At 57.4% G+C, this 20,690-nt stretch overlaps 5 protein-coding genes across 5 annotated transcripts; 3 read left to right on the forward strand and 2 right to left on the reverse strand.

The window, feature by feature from the left end:
* Positions 1 to 1,937: 1,937 nt before the first annotated feature.
* SPRG_20470 (hypothetical protein) lies at positions 1,938 to 2,466 on the forward strand (the record flags this gene model as incomplete). Its single annotated transcript, XM_012347175.1, has 2 exons — positions 1,938 to 2,400; positions 2,456 to 2,466. Coding segments are annotated over 2 exons (474 nt in total), but the record flags the coding sequence as incomplete, so codon positions are not given.
* Positions 2,467 to 5,140: 2,674 nt separating this feature from the next.
* Positions 5,141 to 5,650, reverse strand: SPRG_20472 (hypothetical protein; the record flags this gene model as incomplete). Its single annotated transcript, XM_012347176.1, has 1 exon — positions 5,141 to 5,650. One exon carries the CDS (start codon positions 5,648 to 5,650, stop codon positions 5,141 to 5,143), a length of 510 nt encoding a protein of 169 aa, XP_012202566.1.
* A 2,440-nt stretch (positions 5,651 to 8,090) lies between these two features.
* SPRG_20473 (hypothetical protein) lies at positions 8,091 to 8,843 on the reverse strand (the record flags this gene model as incomplete). The annotated part of the gene is made up of 1 exon (XM_012347177.1): positions 8,091 to 8,843. The coding sequence occupies one exon, from the start codon at positions 8,841 to 8,843 to the stop codon at positions 8,091 to 8,093; it is 753 nt and encodes a 250-aa protein (XP_012202567.1).
* Positions 8,844 to 12,815: 3,972 nt separating this feature from the next.
* SPRG_20474 (hypothetical protein) lies at positions 12,816 to 13,721 on the forward strand (the record flags this gene model as incomplete). The annotated part of the gene is made up of 1 exon (XM_012347178.1): positions 12,816 to 13,721. One exon carries the CDS (start codon positions 12,816 to 12,818, stop codon positions 13,719 to 13,721), a length of 906 nt encoding a protein of 301 aa, XP_012202568.1.
* A 4,470-nt stretch (positions 13,722 to 18,191) lies between these two features.
* Positions 18,192 to 20,612, forward strand: SPRG_20475 (hypothetical protein; the record flags this gene model as incomplete). Its single annotated transcript, XM_012347179.1, has 12 exons — positions 18,192 to 18,656; positions 18,704 to 18,871; positions 18,928 to 19,016; positions 19,061 to 19,222; positions 19,270 to 19,362; positions 19,420 to 19,482; positions 19,529 to 19,634; positions 19,680 to 19,835; positions 19,884 to 20,069; positions 20,124 to 20,273; positions 20,319 to 20,409; positions 20,458 to 20,612. The coding sequence occupies 12 exons, from the start codon at positions 18,192 to 18,194 to the stop codon at positions 20,610 to 20,612; spliced, it is 1,884 nt and encodes a 627-aa protein (XP_012202569.1).
* Between the last annotated feature and the right edge of the window lie 78 nt (positions 20,613 to 20,690).

The following is a 20,690-nucleotide window of genomic DNA, read 5'->3' on the forward strand; positions in this document are numbered from 1 at the left end:
GGCTGGCCATCGCAAGAACATTCTCGGCAGCGACTACAACCACGTGGGCTTTGCGGTCAAGAAGGCGTCGGACGGCAAGTACTACGCGACGTCCATGTTCACCAAGGACAGCCGCCCGTGCGCCTAAGCATGTTTGAGGATGATGTGTGTGTCCATGAATATATTGTATTGTTGAAGTGATGTGATGTTGATTGCAGCACAGTGCCTTATATATCGTATCGTTGCCACTGCAACTGCGATGCAACACAGAGTTTGGCTCGACGAATAGGCCCCGTTCGGGTGAGCTGGTATCGACTGGCGCGCTCATGTCAACTAATGTCAACTGCGCGCAACATTGCAAAAGACCAAATGGAGACTCCCTCCGATACCTCCATATGCAATACCCACGCACAGCTTTTTGCGTACGTCGAGACGAAAGCAGCGAGACGGTCCTCCATGATTGCCAAAATTAAGCACATCGTCATGGCAAAGCTCGGCGCGTTGGACGCACGGCAGCCAGGACCATCGACGAGCAGACCACCAAGGCGCAGAGGGAACACGGATGCGTCCTGGCATGGGCAAGCGCGTTACTAGTACAAAAGATCCCTCGCCACCTCGGTTAAAAATGATCCCAACATTATCCAACATAATATTCAACGCAAGCCAATACATAGCGTGTTGAGCCTTCATAATACTAGACAGACGGGTCGCTTGCGAGGGCGGCTTGCGTCGGCCTGTCTGGCCGTGGACCGGGCTTCGCGCGCCGCTAAGCGCGATGCCTTCGTCTGTGACTTCTTGATGTTGGCGACTGGCGGCGGCGCGGTCTCGTCGGGCGCAAAGAGGTCGATGGCCGGCGGCGTCAGCTTGGTCTTCTTGAGTGCCTGGACGCGGCCGTCGAGGTTCCGTTTGCGCTTCTCGCGGAAGGCAGCGCGCTCTGCCTCGTCGCGCTGGACCTTCCCCGGATCCGCAGTTGCCACGTCATTACGCGTTGCAGAGGACCTTCCAGAAGGCATAGAAGCTTGCCCGGACGTCCATTGGCCGATTTGCCGTCTTCTGCAAAGCTTACGTGGGAACACGAAATGACCTGATTTCAGATCCAGATCGTAGCTATATCAGGACGAGATCCACGATGACCAATATGGCTGGCATCCTCCCGGGGATATCCAGGACGTTTTTGGTTTGAACAACCAAAGACCGTTTGGACATTGTCAAACGTTGCTGTTAGACTTGGCAAGTGTTGAAAAAACACTTCCGGCGTGCTTCGTACACTGGCGGTTGAAATTCGGTGCTTTGCTTGGTACGACCCGACGCCTTGTAATCAGCAAACACAATTCTCGAATGGTTTCCATTCTACAGTCTTGTGGCTCTTACAGGCTAGGTTGTGCGGAGAAGCACCACTCAACAACCAAGTGTGCGGAACACTTTTTTTTCATTTTTTTTCATTTTTTCTCTTTTTTCTCTTGGCCCGCGCCACCCGGTTGCAAAGCGACCACAATTGTGTTGGAACATGCAATCGTCGAGACTAGACACAGGGATAGAGGACGCCGTGGAGAGTGCGGAGAGAGAGGTCGCGTCGCCGTCCGAGCCGTGCAGCGGAACACGAGGCGCGATCCAAGATTTATTTATGGCACATGCCACAAATAAGAGCGGAGTGCCATTTTTGAACCACCGCCCGCGAGCCGACGCAACTCGGCCGCCAATCTCGCGTTTGAAATGAAATCGCCCATACTTGGCACATTGACAGAAGACACTTTCGGGAGCAGAGCAGACCACGCTACGCCGCCACTGCGGTCTTATAACGCGAGCAATGGTCAACAACGCACAGATAGCATTGCTCTTTAAGCGTTAAAAAGCAAATTGCCAGATTGGCGATGGGCGGTTTAATTGGGCTGTTGGACGATTTATGGCTTTGCTCTATTGAAAATTTATATCCTATGAAATCAAATACGGGTCCTGCCCATCAGTTGCCGAGAGGTCCAATATTGAATTCTATTCCGGCGCGGCGCTCCAGGGCGCAGGAACGACGCTTGCTTGGCTGTCTACAGCCACTCACTTCGACGTTTCGCCGCGTCGTGCCGCCGACCGCCACTCCTCGCCAGGTATCTCTACCTTGCGCAGCCCGCGCCCGCGCGCCCGAACCTCCGACGCCATGCCGAGCGACGCAGGACGCCAGGTCGCTCCCGCCACGGCCTCTCGCACCACGGTCGCTGCATCGATCGCCGCAACAGTCGCTGCCGGCGCCACCTAGGCCCAAGAGCGCGTCCGCCACGTGTGCCCACCTTACTGCCAGTGCAGCCGAGCTCCTAGCGCTAGTGTGCGCTACTGAGATCGTACGACTGTCCGTGGTAGCTGCGCCATTGCCGACGCTGTGCAACGTGCATCCATCCAAAGAAGGACACATCGCCGCGCGACGTTGTCAAGGTATGCTTGCGCTATTGTGTCTCGGGACTGTGTTGACCTCTTGTTGCTCATGTAGACGTGACCTGAGGACGCGCCGCCTGAGCAGGTCCGCGCGACAGCCACTGCTGTCCATGCGCCGTCGCCCCTTGTCCGTGGACACGCCGATTGCTGCTGGTCCCGTCATGACACGGTCAAGGTTAGCCCCTTGCCGAGCATGCGTAAGCAGGCGCCTGCACAGTGCACGCGTAGCAAGTGCAGTTATGGCAAGACCCTTAATCATCAAGTCGTAAATATGTGCATTACATGTATCGCAGCCGTAGCTTGGAGCACGAGTGCTCGATCTCGAGAACTTGCCAACCGCGGAACGCGATCGCGGAGTCGTCGTGCGAGCGCCAGACTCCCCAAACAACCAAGCTTCAGAGCACTGGCGGCGAGGCCGCAACCGGTGACGTGTTGAAGAGCGCCTAGAGCCTGGAATGGCGCACGACAGTAGCTATATACACCAGTGCGCGTACGTTCCAACGTGGCAGGCTCCTCGGAGAGCGCCGCGTCAGCCACATCGAGCGCACGACGCCGCTCTGCTGCTCGTACGCGTTCCAAGAGCGCACCAAGAAGATGCAAACGTCACATTACTAGTACATACCAGTGACAACACACGACGGTGCCATGGTGCGTCTCCCGCGGCCCTTCTTGGCTCAGCGTCACGCTGGAGGCGGCGCCGTGGTTCGGGTGGTCCTGAACCACACAAATGACTTGTGACAGCCGGATACAAGGCGGAGTCATCCGGGCGGGCGGCTCGACTCCAGCAGCTCGTCCGGATGAGTCCAACTGCCTGCCGGATGCGTCCAACAGCCTGCCGGATGCGTCCAACAGCCTGCCGGATATCACGTCCAACAGCCTTCCAACATTTTGTCCAATCAGATGCGTCGCCGTTACCCAAATGCTGCCTTCTGATTGGTCAGCTCTGTCCTCTGATTGGTCGAGCCATAAGTTTCCCTGCCAATGAAACACGGTAGTTGCATGCCACCTAAGCGTCGTCATCAAGGCCACGACCCAGTCGCCTCGCACGAATTGGAAAAAAATGTAATAAAATGAATTCCACGTTCTTTTCCCTCTCTTTCTTTATACGCTGGTGCCATAAAACAAGACATTCCCAATTAAATGGCATTTTGCCTGAATATTGTGCTGCAAGACTCGAGTTTGTGAGACTGGTTACCGTATATGGCCGGTGCGCCGAGACAAACGCTGGCAGCCTCGGGCGTTTGTGCGAGGAGTGCGGACGATGGCCTCGACCCTTGTCGCGCTCGTGGCGTTTCAGGCATCCGGATCAATAACCGGACACCAATAGCAAGGGCAATTTCAAAATGGCTGCCGCGACGACGACACGGCCGCCGGCGCAGCAGTGCGCGCGTCATCTCGCGGCGCAGAGCCAAGTGGCGCTCGTCTCGAGCGCGTCACACTTGATGTCCTGCTGCTTGCACACGGCACCGAGACCGCCGCGACGACATCACGAACCTCTCGCCCGCCACGAACCTCTCGCCCGCCGCGAACCTCGTGGTCGACGTCGCGTCAGATGCGATCTGTGCTCGAGCTACCTGCGATTTGAGCTTCTCGGGCGGTCACCAACAGTACTCATGGTCCACGGCGTGCTTCGCTGGACCTCGTTCTTCCAGGTGTCGACGCGGCGCTGGTCCACGTTTGGCACAAGGTACTTCGACGCGACTCGAGTCTCACAGAATACCTAGGCTCCGGACTCGAACGAGGTTCCTCGTCTGCCGATGTAGGTGGATTTCTTCCTCCATCCATGTCGTGCTTGTCGCAGGAAAAAGCATGCGCGCGCTCGCTTCGGACCAGCTCTATACAGCCTTCATGCGGCTCTTGAGCAGTCGCCTCTGCCGCGGACCAAACGCACGACGAAGGACACCGACGCGGTTCTCTACAATTAGCCCTCGCTCGCTGGTACCCGCGCCTGCGCACGATCTTGCCGGTGCGCCGTTCGACCGAGACGCTCGAGACCAAGATTGTTGCGCTCGTCCGATCCTTCTCGTGCTCTCGCACCAAGCGCTTGTCGTGCAAGGACGCCTTTGCGGGCGAGTGGGCGCGCCTCAAGGCCTGGCTCGTGTCGACCTTGCGCCGTCGGCTGCGAAGTACGATGAGATGGTGCCGACGGTGCACGACCACGTCGATGGACTTTCTGTGTGGTGCAGAGTCTCACCGACGGGTACCTCAAGGGCACTCGGTCGGAATTCTTGCAGCACGTCCCGGCCCAAGGCGCCGAGGAAGCCGAGCACGTTTCGCGCGCCGGTCGAGCACACTACGATCTCGAGGCTGACGAGAGCACGTTGACGGTAGTGAGCACTGCGCCAAGACAAAGATCCTTTCGCACGTCATGACCTACGTCCCGTTTATTCTATCGCTCCGCCTCGGCGACGCGCATCACAGCGTCCATGCGCAAGGTCGGTGTAGATGATGGAATCGTGTATGTACACGAACGGCCTCTGCACGCTCCTCGAAGCGCGAATCGAAGCACTGTCAAAGAAGCTCGATGCGTACGACCACAAGCGCGCAGGCGTCGTAGTCTGCCTCGGGTCGCGGACACGAACAAGGCCGAACGTCAGCTGCGGCTTTTCGCGTCGCTCTCGATCGTGTCCAAGGCCGTCCAGTGCGCACTTGTCGCTGCTCATGCTTGCGGTCCAGACCTGACGACGTCCGTTGATTCTGGACGATTCTGCATGGCGGCGACGACGGGCGAGACGTTTCACTACCGCATGGGCACCGCATTTCGTGTTTCGGTCGTCGTCAAGGGTCTTGGTATCGCTGCGCGCAAGCAGCATCTGGTCATTCTGCGCCTCGAGGAAGCGAGAAGAGTTCCAACACGGACGCCCGCCAAGGCGCCTTGTCCGTCATGGAGTGCTTCGGCGAGCGCCTCGGCTTTCTCTTGGAGATGATTGTGAGTGTAATTCTCCCGATGCTCCTCGAGTCGTTTGCGGACATGTGCGCGGCCGTGCGCGAGGCCGCAAGCGGCACGTCCCAAGGCCTGCTTCATGCGCAACCTCTCGGCGCACGGTGTGAAGCTCATTCTGACTTCCGGTTTCTGCCTACGATCTTGCATGCTCTCGACGATCCGGCGTGGCGTATGAAGCAAGCTGCCATCGACGGTGCCAAGGCGTCGTGCGCTTTCCCGAGCCGGTTCGTCGAGCCAAACTCTGTGTTGCATCGCAGTTGCAGTGGCAACGATACGATATATAAGGCACTGTGCTGCAATCAACATCACATCACTTCAACAATACAATATATTCATGGACACACACATCATCCTCAAACATGCTTAGGCGCACGGGCGGCTGTCCTTGGTGAACATGGACGTCGCGTAGTACTTGCCGTCCGACGCCTTCTTGACCGCAAAGCCCACGTGGTTGTAGTCGCTGCCGAGAATGTTCTTGCGATGGCCAGCCGAGTTCATCCACTGCGTCGTCATGCCTTGGGCGTCACCGTCGTAGTTGTACAGAGTGTTTTCAGCACACGCGCCGTTGTTGCCGGCCTGCTTGCAGCGCTCGCTAAAGCCGTCGTGGCTGATCTTGCCGACGCGGATCTCGTAGTTGACGTGGTCCATCGAGAGCGAGCTGAGCTTGGTGTTGAGGCACGAGAAGGGCTTGAGGCCGTTCTTCTGGCGCTCATCGTTGTGGAACTTGAAGAGCTGCTTGACCACGTCGTCGGCGCCCGGTGCGTCCGTTGGGGCGTACGTCGGGCGAGGCGTCGGCGCCGTGGACGGGCGCTGGGTCGGAGCCGTCGTCGGACGCTGGGTGGGAGCACGGGTCGGGCAAGGCTTGGGCGTCGTGGTCGGGCGCGGCGTCGGCGACTTGGTGTAGGGGATCGGCGTCGGCGTCTTGGGCGTCGGGCGCTTCGTCGGCTTGGTCGTCGTCGAAATCGGCGGCCCCGTCGGCAACGGGCGCGCCGTGGGCTTGGCCGTCGGCAATGGGCGCGCCGTGGGCTTGGCTGTCGGCAATGGACGCGCCGTCGGCTTGGGCGTGTACGGCGCATCGGTGGGCGCCACGGGGCCGGGCTTGGCGCCACACACGTCCTTGCGCGGGTTCGTGTCGGTAAACATGGCCGTTGAAAACCATTTGCCGCTCGGGCCCTTCTCCACTGCAAAGCCCACGTGCTTGTAGGCGCCGTTCAAGATGTTCTTGCGGTGGCCCGCCGAGTTCATCCACTGCGTCGTCATGCCTTGCGCCTCGCCGTCGTAGTTGTACAAGGTGTTTTCGCCGCAAGCGACGTTGCCGACCTTCTTGCAGCGCTCGCTGAAGCCGTCGTGGTTGATGTCGTCGATCGAGATCTCGTACTTGACGTGGTCCAAGCTGAGTTGACTCAGCTGCGAGTCGAGGCACTCGAAAGGTGCGACGCCGTTCTTCTGGCGCTCCTTGTTGTGGAATTCAAAAGCTGCTGGACGAGGTCGTCGGCCATCGAATGGGCGGCGACCGTCGAGCACGCAAGGGCCGTAGCAAGAAGTGTCGCGATGCGCATGGTGTTGTTGGTGGTGTGGGGAGGACAAGGGAAAAGGTAAAGTGAGCGACTTGATCGATCGCGGTGGCAAATCCGACAGACACGCGAGGGTGGCACCTGGCTGACGGGAAGCGTCGGTGCTGCCACGTGGATGCGTGTGTGTCACGGCGTTGACCTCTGTATGGCGATCGCAACGCCATGCGTTGGATCTCAAATTTAGCTTCTCAGTGGTTTCGCCGCACCGGATGTTGTTGTGAAAAGCCTTGGTGTGTGGTGGGCTGGGTCTCCACGTTGAGGACGGCCGAGATTCCTCTCTGCCGCGAAATATAGCGATCCTTTCCAAGCTCGTGCTATGCTTCGATGTAAAATTCAAGATGCTTTCGCTCACGTCGTGCTTCTCGAGGGCGCTGCCTGCCCTCTCGAGTACGCGCTTCGACAATAAATTGTGTGGTGCACGCAACAGCTGCTTCCATCCCATCGCATGGAGTCCTCTTGGTGGCCCAGAAGCATTACTCTCGAGGTATCATTAGGCAGATGTCTTGCTTCCGGCACAACGTCCCAATCGAAGCGTGACCAACGCCGTTTCCTACAGTAGGAGCACGTTCTATTGCAGCAAGCGGATCCGACGATTGTTTCTTGGCGCTTTTGACAGGCGCTTAAGCTGCACCTTCATGCCGCCGCAGCATTAGTTCGGTGCTAAGCAGGTTCGATGCGTACACATCGACTGGCGCACGACCTCCATTTTGCAGCGTTGGCCAGCACGACACCCGCGGTAACAGGATGAGAAGACTCTTTGTGCATTCATTTTATCAAGGGCATCAATGTATCTCCTTGATTCGATGCAGAAACGCACACGATTCTTTGTAGTACGCTTTGTGTTGGTGGTTGGCTCTTGGTTATGGGTCCAAGTTGCAGCGTTGTGACCGGTCGTGGGTACATCGCATATCTCATCTGCGTTGCGAGAGCGTCGAATGTGTGGTCTTTCTGAGTGTGGGGTCGAATTACCGCCGTCTGCCCTCTTTGGGCCGTGGCCTGTGAATCAGACAGGCTATAACGTCATGGTATCGCTTGCTTGGGGACGACGTTGTGAGAGTTGCAGGCGTACAAGCAGATTTGTGTGCAAATTATGCTTGATGTTATGTACCAGCAAGGGATAAAAACCCTTGGGTACCTCACCATGGGATCATTTTGTTGCTTGCACTCAACTACTAGACATATGAGGTTTTGGGCAGAAGCGGCGCGTCTTCGTCGACGTTGGCGTCGTTGTCGTTCCAGAGCAAGACGTCGCGGACATGCCAGCCGGGAAACCGGAGGACGAATAGATGCAAAAGGTAATAGCACGTCGCAAGATTGCCCACGATCACGAGCCCGACGCTCAGTGCAGCAGCAAAGAGCTTGGCGTCGCGGCCTTCGCGCACGAGGATGTACGTGAGCACCAAGCACTGTCCTGTCCACACGTTCACGAACGTCGCGTAGGCCCACGCGTCGCCCTGGATCGTCGCCCAGCCGGTCGCCAACGGCTGCGCCTGTACACAGTAGACAAGGAGCCCGAGGTAGCCGAGAAAGGCCAGGAGCGCCAGACCGATGAACGTGCGGCGGGACGCCGACGTGCTGTCGATGGGCGGGAACGCCGTGCGCACGGGCAAGACGGCGGCGCGCAATGTGCTGTCGCTGGAAAGGATGAGCCAGATGAAGACGGCGACGCTAAAGGCGTTGCCGAGGACGATCGCGCCGAGGGCCAAGCCGATCTTGGCGGGCAGCGTCGACGCTCGGAGCCACAAGTAGGGCACCGAGAAGAGGAGGCCGGCGCTGTAGTCGACGAGGCCGCTCAGCGCCCATGGGCTACCGAGCATGCGCGCAACGCTGTCGATGGGCGACGTCGTCGCAAGCGCGTGGACGAGGACGAACGCCACGTAAACGGTCGGGACTGCGAGCGCCGCTGCCACGAGGTGCTTGAGCATGGCAAAATGGACGAATGGGGTGCTTTGGCCAATCAAACGACAATAGCGTCTGTATTTTAGCCAATCAGAATTGGCCATCATCTCCAGGCAGCTGCTCAAGTGTCGTCGTTGGGTCATCTTGACACAGGGATGCCGAATCACGCATGCGATGTAGTACAACAGTCCATATACCGGTAGGTACAAGTCGACGGCGGAACTACGCGTAATTGTATTATATGGACCACGTCGGAGCGACGCAGTGGCCTCAACCAAAGACGTGACCGCGAGACGCGGCGGTGAGCTCTCGAATCTCAATGGCCAATAACCACAAAGCGGAAAGCTCAAGCGTCTACTACAAAGCGATTGCAGCAATCTTTCAGGAAAGGAGCGACGAGGAATGCAATGGATTCTTTGTCTCGTGCAGCCATCGATATCCAAATTGGGTTCAAAGTCGAGTTTCAACGCATTGTGAATCGCAAAAGGGTTGCATGATCATGGAGGTCGTCGAGTTTGGCGATCGCATCGCGCGCTGGGTTGATCTAGCAGTACTAAGCTAACGTCTTAGATCGCAAGACGAAATTGAGGGCACGAAGCAGTGCATAGAAGATCTCGGCCGATGCATATTCCAGACTATGAGACATTACCGCAATGCAAGGTTGCGTGCAGCCCGAGAACCTCCTCCGCATCACACAGTGGTTGCACGAGTCGCGCAAAGACGATGCAAAGCCCTGCGTACACACTGAGAATTACAGCTATAATTCCGCGATGCCCAGCTCGGTTGCCTCATTCGGATTGTCGAGTTGGTTGATTTTGGCATACTCATCGTCAAAGTCAAAGCCCGGCATTTGCTGTTTAGTATCATACTACTATACAGCAAATGCCGGACTTTGACATTTATCGTGTTCCCTTGCTTTTCGAGCAGGCCAAAGGCACTGCATACACGATTTTTGCTGTCGATGAGCACTTCTTCAAACGTGCAAGCAAGTCGAACTAATGCTGCGGCCGCATCGTGTCGTGGTGTCGACAGCATGTCTCGTGTCTTCCACACACAAAGAACGATCGCCGGATCCACTTGCTGTGGTGGAAGCGAGCTATGATAGGATGCGGGTTACGCTTGGATTCTGACGCGGGGGGTGTCGTCACATACTGGACGAAGCACATCTGGTGGCGAGTCACCACGAGTGTTGGCAAATGCTCGGGATGATACATCCAATGACCATTAATGAACGACTAGTTTGACCAGACTAATCTCTGTGTCGTGCTGCGACGCGCCACAAATCGAAGGTGGGCGACGGATGTAGTCATTATTGTCCAGTGTCGCCTCTACCCAATCTGATTTCAGCTGGTTTTCAGTGACACGGTCAACACAAGTTGTCAGCACGATGAAACGCTCACCCACGTGGCAGCACCGACGCTTCCCGTCAGCCAGGTGCCACCCTCGCGTGTCTGTCGGATTTGCCACCGCGATCGATCAAGTCGCTCACTTTACCTTTCCCTTGTCGTTCCCACACCAACAACAACACCATGCGCATCGCCACTCTTCTTGCTACGGCCCTTGCGTGCTCGACGGTCGCCGCCCATTCGATGGCCGACGACCTCGTCCAGCAGCTTTTTGAACTCCACAACAAGGAGCGCCAGGCCAACGGCGTCGCACCTTTCGAGTGCCTCGACTCGCAGCTGAGTCAACTCAGCTTGGACCACGTCAAGTACGAGATCTCGATCGACGACATCAACCACGACGGCTTCAGCGAGCGCTGCAAGAAGGTCGGCAACGTCGCTTGCGGCGAAAACACCTTGTACAACTACGACGGCGAGGCGCAAGGCATGACGACGCAGTGGATGAACTCGGCGGGCCACCGCAAGAACATCTTGAACGGCGCCTACAAGCACGTGGGCTTTGCAGTGGAGAAGGGCCCGAGCGGCAAATGGTTTGCGACGTCCATGTTTACCGACACGAACCCGCGCAAGGACGTCTGCGGCGCCAAGCCCGGCCCTGTGGCGCCCACCGATGCGCCGAACACGCCCAAGCCGACGAGCCCGACGACAGTCGAGCCCACTCCCCGCCCGTTGCCGCAGCCCACGAAGCGCCCCACTATGGCACCGACACTGGCGCCCACCGAGGCACCCTCGGATGACCAGTCGGACGAGCCGTCGGACGAGCCTTCGGACGCCCCAACGGACGCGCCGGGCGCCGACGACGTGGTCAAGCAGCTCTTCAAGTTCCACAACGAAGCGCGCCAGAAGAACGGCCTCAAGCCCTTCTCGTGCCTCAACACCAAGCTCAGCTCGCTCTCGATGGACCACGTCAACTACGAGATCCGCGTCGGCAAGATCAGCCACGACGGCTTTAGCGAGCGCTGCCAGCAGGCCGGCAACAACGGCGCGTGTGCTGAAAACACTCTGTACAACTACGACGGTGACGCCCAAGGCATGACGACGCAGTGGATGAACTCGGCCGGCCATCGCGCCAACATTCTCGGCAGCGCGTACGACAACGTCGGCTTTGCGGTCAAGAAGGCGTCGGACGGCAAGTACTACGCGACGTCCATGTTCACCAAGGACAGCCGCCCGTGCGCTTAAGGATTTATCGATTCTATTTCTATGACGTCGTCCATCTCGCACTTTAAACATGGTACTAGTATTGAGAATGTGAACCTGCAGTTGCTTTCTTGCACCAAAAACGAGTGTTTTCAACATGTACAAGTGCAAGAGGACTGCTATATCGTGTTGTCAACATCGATTTTGAAGCACTATGCCCTCTTGGACCCTTGTGAAATTGTGAGGAGGGATGGGACTTGTGGTGCCGAGCTTGACCATCGCTCTAGCGGAACTGTTGAATCGCGTTTTTTCGCGGCATTAAAGTCGTCGTGCGCTAGTACACTGGGCTTAGGGGTATCCAAAATGACAAATCTGGATGAAATTGTCGGTCGTTTCGCTGTCGCGGCGCGTGTTCCTCATTAAACGCATGCATAAACACAGCATGTAGTCTGCATACTCTCTGGTGACTCTGCATCATGCAGAGTCGCCAGAGAGGAAGTGCGACCATAGACCGATAGAAGGACCTCTTGCGAGGAAGCTTGCAAATTTGCACCGAAAGGTACTTATCTCGTTTCGACTAACTAAACGACTAAAGCTAGCCACACGCAACATAGATGACGTGGCAGTCCACTATGTCGTCTTCCAGCGAGCGACATCGTGCAACAGGACAAATCAGAATCAGCAAGACGCAGTACAAAGGAACGACCGACGCACGATAGAATCGTACCGGGACCCCACCACGATTACTTGGTACCTGAGATGAATTCAAGGGTGCACGTGTAAAGTGCGCGGCCAGTCCAGCCAAATTGCGAGCGAACTCACGGTCGTTTTCGGCAGGCAGAGCCAAAAACCAGTGAATTCTGATGCATTTTTCTTCCAGCGCCGGTCGCGGTCTCCACACCCGATTTTCGAGTCTGGAGAGCCTAACGGAGGGAGGATTTTTCAGCCGGCGACCGTGCGTCGCAAAATTAAAATGACCAATCACGTCACGAAAGACCATCATGCGAAACGTCCGGCGTTGCTCGATTTTAACTTTGAAACCTCCTATTTTAACTTTGAAACCCCCTGTTTTAACCTTGAAACCGATGGTGACGCCCGCCGTGGAACTCGGACACAAGGCGAGGGTAGAGCCGTCTCCCAGAAAATAGGCAGCTGTATTGAGTTACTCCGCAAAGCAAAAGATGGAGTGAGCTGAGGAGGCGAGTTTCAGCGTGAGCACTCGGAGAAACGCCGATAAAAGATATGCCGAGGCGTTGCTTCTGGACTAATATTGTCCTTAGTATGTGATACGTAGATGAAGATAGATATATCTTCCAGCGAGTCGCTCGATTCCCTAACGGCTTCTCCATCTATCACTGTTCCTTTTCCCTTGTCCTCCCGACACGAACCAAAAACATGCGCATCGCCACTCTCCTCGCTTCCGCCATTGCCTGCTCAACGGTCGCCGCCCGCTCGATGGCCGACGACCTTGTCCAACAGCTTTTTGACTTGCACAACCAAGCGCGCCAGAGGAACGGTATCGCGCCATACACGTGCCTCGACTCGCAGCTCAACCAGCTCAGTTTGGACCACGTCAAGTACGAGATCTCGATCGACAACATCAACCACAACGGCTTCCTCGAGCGCTGTCGACAGGTCGGCAATGTCTTGTGCGGTGAGAACACCTTGTACGACTATGTTGGCGACGCGGCCAAATACACGACGAGCTGGATGAACTCGGCAGGCCACCGCGCTAACATTTTGAACAGCAACTTCAGGCACGCAGGCTTTGCGGTGCAAAAGGGCCCGAGCGGCAAGTGGTTTGCGACGGCGTATTTCACCAGCACAAACCCGCGCACGGGTGTCTGCGTCAACACGACTTTGCAGCAGACTGCGACGCCGACACCGTCGACGCAAGCGCCGCAACCGACCAGTGGCACGTCGACCCCGGTGCCGACGCTACGCGCGACGCCGGCGCCGACGACGACGGTGGCCAGCGAGGTTGTCAAGCAGCTCTTCCAGTTCCACAACGAAGAGCGCGTCAAGAACGGCGTCAGGCCCTTCTCGTGCCTCAACACCAAGCTCAGCGCGCTCTCCACCGACTACGTCAACTACGTGATCCGCGCCGGCAAGATGAGCCACGATGGTTTTAGCGAGCGCTGCAGGCAGGCCGGCAACAACGGCGCGTGTGCTGAAAACATCCTCTTCAACTACAATGGCCTTGCGCGTAACACAACGACGCAGTGGATGAGATCGACCGGCGCACGCACCATCATTCTCAGCACCGCGTATGACAACGTCGGCTTTGCGGTCAAGAAGGCGCCGGACGGCAAGTTCTACGCGACGGCGATGTTCACCAAGGACAGCCGCCCGTGCGCCTAAGCATTTACCGCATTTTCTGTTTCTATGACGTCGTCCATTTCACACTGTATACATGATAATGAATGTAAACCAAGAGTTGTTTTTGTGCACCAAAAACGAGTGTTTTGAACGTGTACAAGTGCAACTGGACAGCAATATATTGTTGTCTACATCGGTGCTGATGGCCTTTTGACGTAGTAATATGCTCTCTTGGGCACGTGTGAAGTTGTGAGGAGGCATTAGACACTTGTGGTGGCGGGCTTGACCTTCGCTCTAGCGGAACTGTTGAATCGCGTGTCTTTACAGCGTTGAAGCCTTCGCCGTGAAAGAGTATACTAGGGTTAGGGTATTCAATATGACAGATTTGAATGAAACGGGCGGCCGTTTCTCTGTCGCGACGCGTGTCCCTGATTGACCGCGTGCATAAACACACCATGCAGTCGGCATAGTCTCTGGCGACTTCGCATCATGCAGAGTTACTAGAGAGTAAGTGCGACCGAGGGGGCTCTCAACGATAGACCGATAGAAGGACCAATCAGAATCAGCACGACGCAGTGCCCACGTCGAAGGAAACGACCGACGCACGATAGAGTCGTACCGGGACTCCACTGCAAATACTTGGTACCCGAGATGAATTCAAGGGTGCACGTGTAAAGTGCGCGGCCAGTCCAGCCAAATTGCGAGCGAACTCACGGTCATTTTCGGCACTTCAACTTGAGTCCGACCTGACGCGAGGCATGTCCCGCAAATGACGCGGCGGTCGCGAGGCAGAGGTACTGCACATTGGCAATCGTTTCTCAGACGATCGATCGGCCTCTACGCGCTAGTTGATGGAAAATGCTTCCGCAAACTCGAGGTATCAAAGAGTGAGCAGGCGCAAGTACAAACTAGAATGCATTACCTTGGTACTCTTACATAGAATCGCAATCCTGTCGTTCTACAGGGTCCTCAACCAACACCGCAAGAAACAGGAAACCTCGGCAAAATACCATCTTGCCCGAGCACGCACTCGGTTTTAAACGCCCTGCGCGCAACGGTGGTCAACTGGCTCGATCGTCTCCGAGAATCCTGATGTTGTCCGCGGTAGCGTTACCAGCGCGATTGCAATGCTTCATGGTGGGAACTACAGATGTGTGACGGAAGACATCTGTTTTGTGTGCACTTTGACGCGAGTGATGTTTACACGGCGTTTACTAGCCAAGTGAAACTATTGTCATGCCACTCTATACTATTGTATCATATCCGTGCGGCTTCCTCCAAAGCATTTGCACAGAATGCGCGTGTCAAATCTGGTTGGTCTGGCCGTAGCAATTACCGCGGATGGATGAGGGTACCCTCATATTACTCGCACCATTGCTGCACACTTTCGCGTCACGTAGTTGGAGCGTCAACGATTTTCATTTTCCTTTTACACTCGCGCAGTCAGTCTTGTACAGAATGCGCTTTGGGTACCTTGTCGCGGCGCTCATTGCATCGGCGTCGGCGATGGCCGAAGCGTCCGACTTTATCCAGCAGCTCTTTGACTTGCACAACCAAGAGCGCCAGAAGAACGGTATCGCGCCGTTCACGTGCCTCGACTCGCAGCTGAGCTCGCTCAGCGCCGACCACGTCAAGTACGAAGTCTCGATCGACAACATCAACCACGACGGCTTCAGCGGTCGCTGCCAAAAGGTCGGCAACGTCGCGTGCGGTGAGAACACCCTGTACGACTATGTTGGCGACCCCGCCAAGTTTACGGAAAGCTGGATGAACTCGCCGGGCCACCGCAAGAACATCTTGAACGGCGACTACAAGCACGTGGGCTTTGCCGTCCAGCGCGGCTCCAGCGGCAAGTGGTTTGCGACGGCATTTTTCACCAACACGAACCCCAAGGCTGGGACGTGCGGTGGCAACAAGAACACGCCGACCCGAGGTCCAGCACCGTCGCCGGCGCCGTGGTCTGCACCCACCCAGGCCCCATGGACGGCCCCCACCCGCGCCCCGTCGCCGGCTCCGTGGACGGTCCCCCACCCAGGCCCCATGGACGCATGCTCCGTCGTCGCCGACAGCAGCATCGGACTTTGCCCAGCAGCTTTTCGACTTGCACAACCAAGAGCGCCGAAAGAACGGCCTCCCAGCGTACGACTGCCTCGACTCGCAGCTCAGCCAGCTCAGCTTGGACCACGTCAAGTACGAGATCTCGATCGACAATATCAACCACGACGGCTTCAGCGAGCGCTGCAAGAAGGTCGGCAACGTCGCGTGCAGTGAAAACACTCTATACAACTACGACGGCGACGCCCAAGGCATGACGACGCAGTGGATGAACTCGCCGGGCCACCGCAAGAACATCTTGGGCCGCGACTACAAGCACGCAGGTTTCGCGGTGCAGAAGGGCCCGAGCGGCAAGTGGTTTGCGACGGCCATGTTTACCAACACGAACCCGCGCTCCGACGTCTGCGCCAACAAGAAGGGGCAGCAGGCCGTGACGCCGGCACCGTGGTCGCAAGCCCCGAACCGCCCGACGCAAGCCCCGCGACCGACGCGTGGCCCGTCGACCCCGGTCCCAACGACGCGTGCGACGCCGGCGCCGACACAGACCACGACGTCGGCGGGTGCTAGCGATGTTGTCAAGCAGCTCTTCAAGTTCCACAACGAAGAGCGCGTCAAGAATGGTCTTCCGGCGTTCGCTTGCCTCAACTCGAAGCTCAACGCCCTTTCGATGGACCACGTCAACTACGAGATCCGCGCCGGCACAATCAGCCACGACAACTTTAGCCATCGGTGCGCGGCCGCGGGCAACAATGGCGCGTGCGGTGAAAACACCTTGTACAACTACGACGGAGACGCGCGTGGCATGACGACGCAGTGGATGAACTCGCCGGGCCACCGCAAGAACATTCTGAACCGCGACTACAACACGGTTGGGTTTGCCGTCAAGAAGGCGTCGGACGGCCGCTACTACGCGACGACGATCTTTACGCAGGACAAGCGCCAGTGCCAATAGTATAGAAACTGTACTTTTCTCACAAATTCAGATTGCATGAAGAGATGTCATCGCGTTAAATCACGGAAACCAACGAGGCAAAGCTACGAGGCGAAAGCCAAGTCGAGACCTGTCCCTGGCTGGTTTTGAGCTGGTTATGCCATACTCGTAGCCCTCGGGCGACTACGAAAGAGACGAGCGCCGCGCCGCCGCCGCCACGGTCTGGCGAGCGAGCGAATGAAGAAGGAGATTGCTAGTCTTTAAGAACTCTTTGTACCAACGAAGATAACGCGAAACATAAAAACTAGTGCTGTACTTGCGGCACTCCTCGCTGCTCGAATTCCAACGTTTGGCCATGACGATTGGCGGTGGCGACCAGGTCATGTGCTTTAGTACATGTCATGTACTCAAGTGCATGTTCTGATGGTAGTGCGCTCTTGGTGAGTGCTGGCTATTGATTGCTGGCAGAGTTGGCGCCACCGATGGTGTGCCACGTCCTGGTACATCCTCAATCCTATAGCACTTGTTCTTCGAGCGTATGTATGTCTTGCTCCTGGACTCTGTGCTCCGAGCGTGCTGCGGCTGAGCGGCGAGACTTGGATGCGAGAGGCGCGGCTCGCCCATGATGTCGGTGGGCTGTTGAGGTTAGGTCAACGCACAATGTGGTCGACACCAAGATCGCCAGGTGGAGAGTCATGACGCCCTCAACACTATTATACTTCGCATTAAACGATGCCCTCGACACGTGCACGCGAGCCCATAGTATCGGCGACGACTTCTTCTTGTAGGCCCTATCTGCTGACTAGATCAAGCAAGTTCTAGAACCGACGACGAGGGCAGATGGCCATCCTTACTCGGGTTGCGTGACGTGTGCAATACGATACAGCGTGTCAATGAACACCAGCGCGCCCTTAGATCACACTATTACTTGCCACCTTGCACTCGTCCTCGCGCGACTAAATCTGGCGACGGTGCTTCGCTTCGCGTTCGATGCCATCTTGTGCTTCGGCCAGCGTCGTCGACCAGATCTAGCGTAAGCGATGCCACTCAGAAACCAGACTCCCCAGGCTCGCGGCGTGTCGCAGGACGAGTCTAAATGCACGCACCACGGTGAATTTTCAGCCGTCGGTCCTGCCTCTGCGCGGAGCGCCACTGACGTGCCAACCTACAGTACGCCGCAACCTCTCGGTTGCACTATAGACGCATGTCTTGAAGGTTCTTGGCACGTCGCGGATGTGTGTCGAAGCGCGTACCGTTGGCGTCACGGAGCGTGGTCCTGTCAAAAATATGGTCTATAAAAACGCACTTTTTCGCGACGAAGAGCGCCAGACCGTGTGACGTCAAGCCACGCCCGAGTCGATGCAAGCAACCAGCTTGCGACGGCCCTTTGCACACGTGGGCACACCAACGAGCCGTCCATTTCACCAAGTGGACACATCTGGTGGCGTGCGATTAGCCAGCCCCATGTCCCACACGTTCGTTGGCCGAAAGTCGACCAATCAGCGTCCGCGTCAGAAACCTTCGCCATGGCGACGACCAAGAGCCGTCGCAGTTCCAAGCTGCCGACGCCGATGCCACCACCGCCCAGGACGCTATGGTCTGCCTTCATGGAGGCCGTCGAGGCGAGTGCGAGCGCGGCCGCCATCACGCGATGGCCCACCAACGCGGCGAGTCCGGGCAGCTACAGCTGGCTCGAGTACGCCGGCCAGGCGGCCGACTTTGCACGGAGCTTTGTGGCCATGGACCTCGCCCGCAACGACGCCGTGCTCTTCCAGATGACCGCGCACCCAACCGCTTGTACCTTTATCAACATGGGCGTGATCGGCGCCGGCGCGCTCGTGTGCCACTGGCGCGTCCAGCTGCAAGAAGTGCAGTCGATGTGGCACTCGTTTCCTGGCTTCAAATGGATCGTCACGGACGCCGCGCCGCTGCTACCCGACTATGCGCTCCTCCCGCACCTCGCTGGCATCGTCTACGTCGGCTCGTCCCGCGTACGTCTGCAATGTCTTTTCTGTTCGATTGCGGAAGACGATCCTAGACCGTGCTGCCATCGACCGACGTGCCCACCTACTCGGTCGACCAGTTTCTCGAGCTCGGCAAGCTGCATCCGGACGCAAGCCTCGAGGCTCTACAGCAGCTTGTGCGACCCAACGATGACTGCCTCGTTTCGTATCAATATGCACCCGACGGCCACCTTGTGCAATATGTACCAAGCTATACTATGTTTTCTGGTCTCAGCTATCCACTCCCATCTGACCGTAGGTCTTGACGCATGACAATATTCTCTTTACAGCCGCGCAGTTGGCCGAGGGTCTGCAGATCGACGTGGGACCCACCGATCGCATCATTGCGTACGTCCCGGACTGCTATTTTCCGGCGTTAAGCTTGTATGTAGCTACCTCCCGCTGCACTTTGTGTCGTCGCAAGTCATCGAGTGGTACCTCTCGATCGCAGTCGGGGGCGGTCCCGTCTTGTACTGCGTGGAAGGTGACGCGTCGCCGTCGACGCTCAAGCAGATCCAACCCACGCTCTTCTTTGGCACACCTGCCACATGGACGTACGGGCAATATTCGCTCAACGAGGAGGTCATCACATGTTGCGTAGGGCGCTGGGCCGCCAGCTCGTCACCATCAAAGCCCAAGCCCACTCGGTGCTGTACGCCTGGGCCAAGACCCGCGCAGTGCACCACGCGGCCAAGTACGCACGTCCACAGTGTGTTTTCGAGACGACGACGACCGTGGTGGTGCTGTGTAGGCTGCAAGTGGGCGGTCCCCGCAGCAAGGCAAAGCCGTCGCTCGGTCACTCGCTCGCCAACAAGTGCGTCCTGCCATCCAACGTTCCAGAGGTGATGTCGTGCGCATAGACTGGTGCTGGCGTCCATGAAGAAGAAGCTGGGCCTCGACAGCTGTCGCTTCTGCGGTGTCGTCCTCGCCAAGCTCGCGTTTGACAAGATCGAGCTCTTTAGCACGGTCCGATTTCCGCTCCCTGCGACTGCCGTTCTAAAGCGGATGTAGGCGGATTTACCCTTGTACCAACTCGATGGGTCGGTCGAAACGTCGGGCGTTGCCAGCGTCAACGCACCGAATGCGTGGGCGCTCGGCTCCAGCGGCAAGCCGCTCCCAGGGACGATCATCTCGCTCGCCGAGTCGCCGAGTGGCACCGAGTACCAGGTACACCTCTTTTTCGCTTGGTATCGACCAATTGGCTCATCCACCTAGCTGTGCTACAAGGGTCGCAACGTCTGCAACCACATTCGAGGCGCCGACAATGCGTGGCACAGCTACCAGTACGGCGGCCTCAACCCGGTCGGCTACGTCGTCATCAACCACCACAAGGAATTCATTATCCTTGCGTCCGGCGATCGCATCCCTCCCGCACCCTACGAAGCTCTCCTCCTTCGGCGGGTACACCACGGCTGTATACCATGCAACGAACGATTTTTGCGCGATTTTGGCTAGGCCCCGTACCTCCAGCGCGCGGTCGTGGTGGGAGATGGCCACACGTATCTGACGGTCCTCCTCGTCCTCAAGACTAAGAAGGACAAGCTCGTCGACGAAGCCATCGAGAAAGGCCGGACGCTCGGCAGCAAAGCACTGACCATCGCAGAGGTACTACACGTACCATACGACCCATGGAAGATGCCAACGGCGTAGGTGCTGCGGTGTCCGATCTGGGCTGTGGCACTGGACCAGCTGCTCGAGCAGGTCAACCAAGCGCCGCTCGCGACCCTCGGGGATGCAGCAGGTCGACGTGCTTGCGATACGTGCGGGTACCATTGTGGTTCGAATGTAGGCACGCCGTTTGGTCTTGTCGCGGTCTTTCCGCTGCGCAAATGGCTGCTGCTGCCGGCGGACCTCGGGCCGCCCGAGCTATCGCCCGACGGCGACGTTGTCCATCGGCATGTCGTCGCCAACAAGTATGAAAAGCTCATCGAGACGTTGTACTAACCACGACAATTGACTTCTTATTTACGACATTGCCCTTCTTATTGACGACATTGCCCTTTGGCGATCAGACCTCAGTGC

Source organism: Saprolegnia parasitica, assembly GCF_000151545.1.
Source record: "Saprolegnia parasitica CBS 223.65 unplaced genomic scaffold supercont2.34, whole genome shotgun sequence".
In the NCBI taxonomy this organism is placed as follows: Eukaryota; Oomycota; class Saprolegniomycetes; order Saprolegniales; family Saprolegniaceae; genus Saprolegnia; species Saprolegnia parasitica.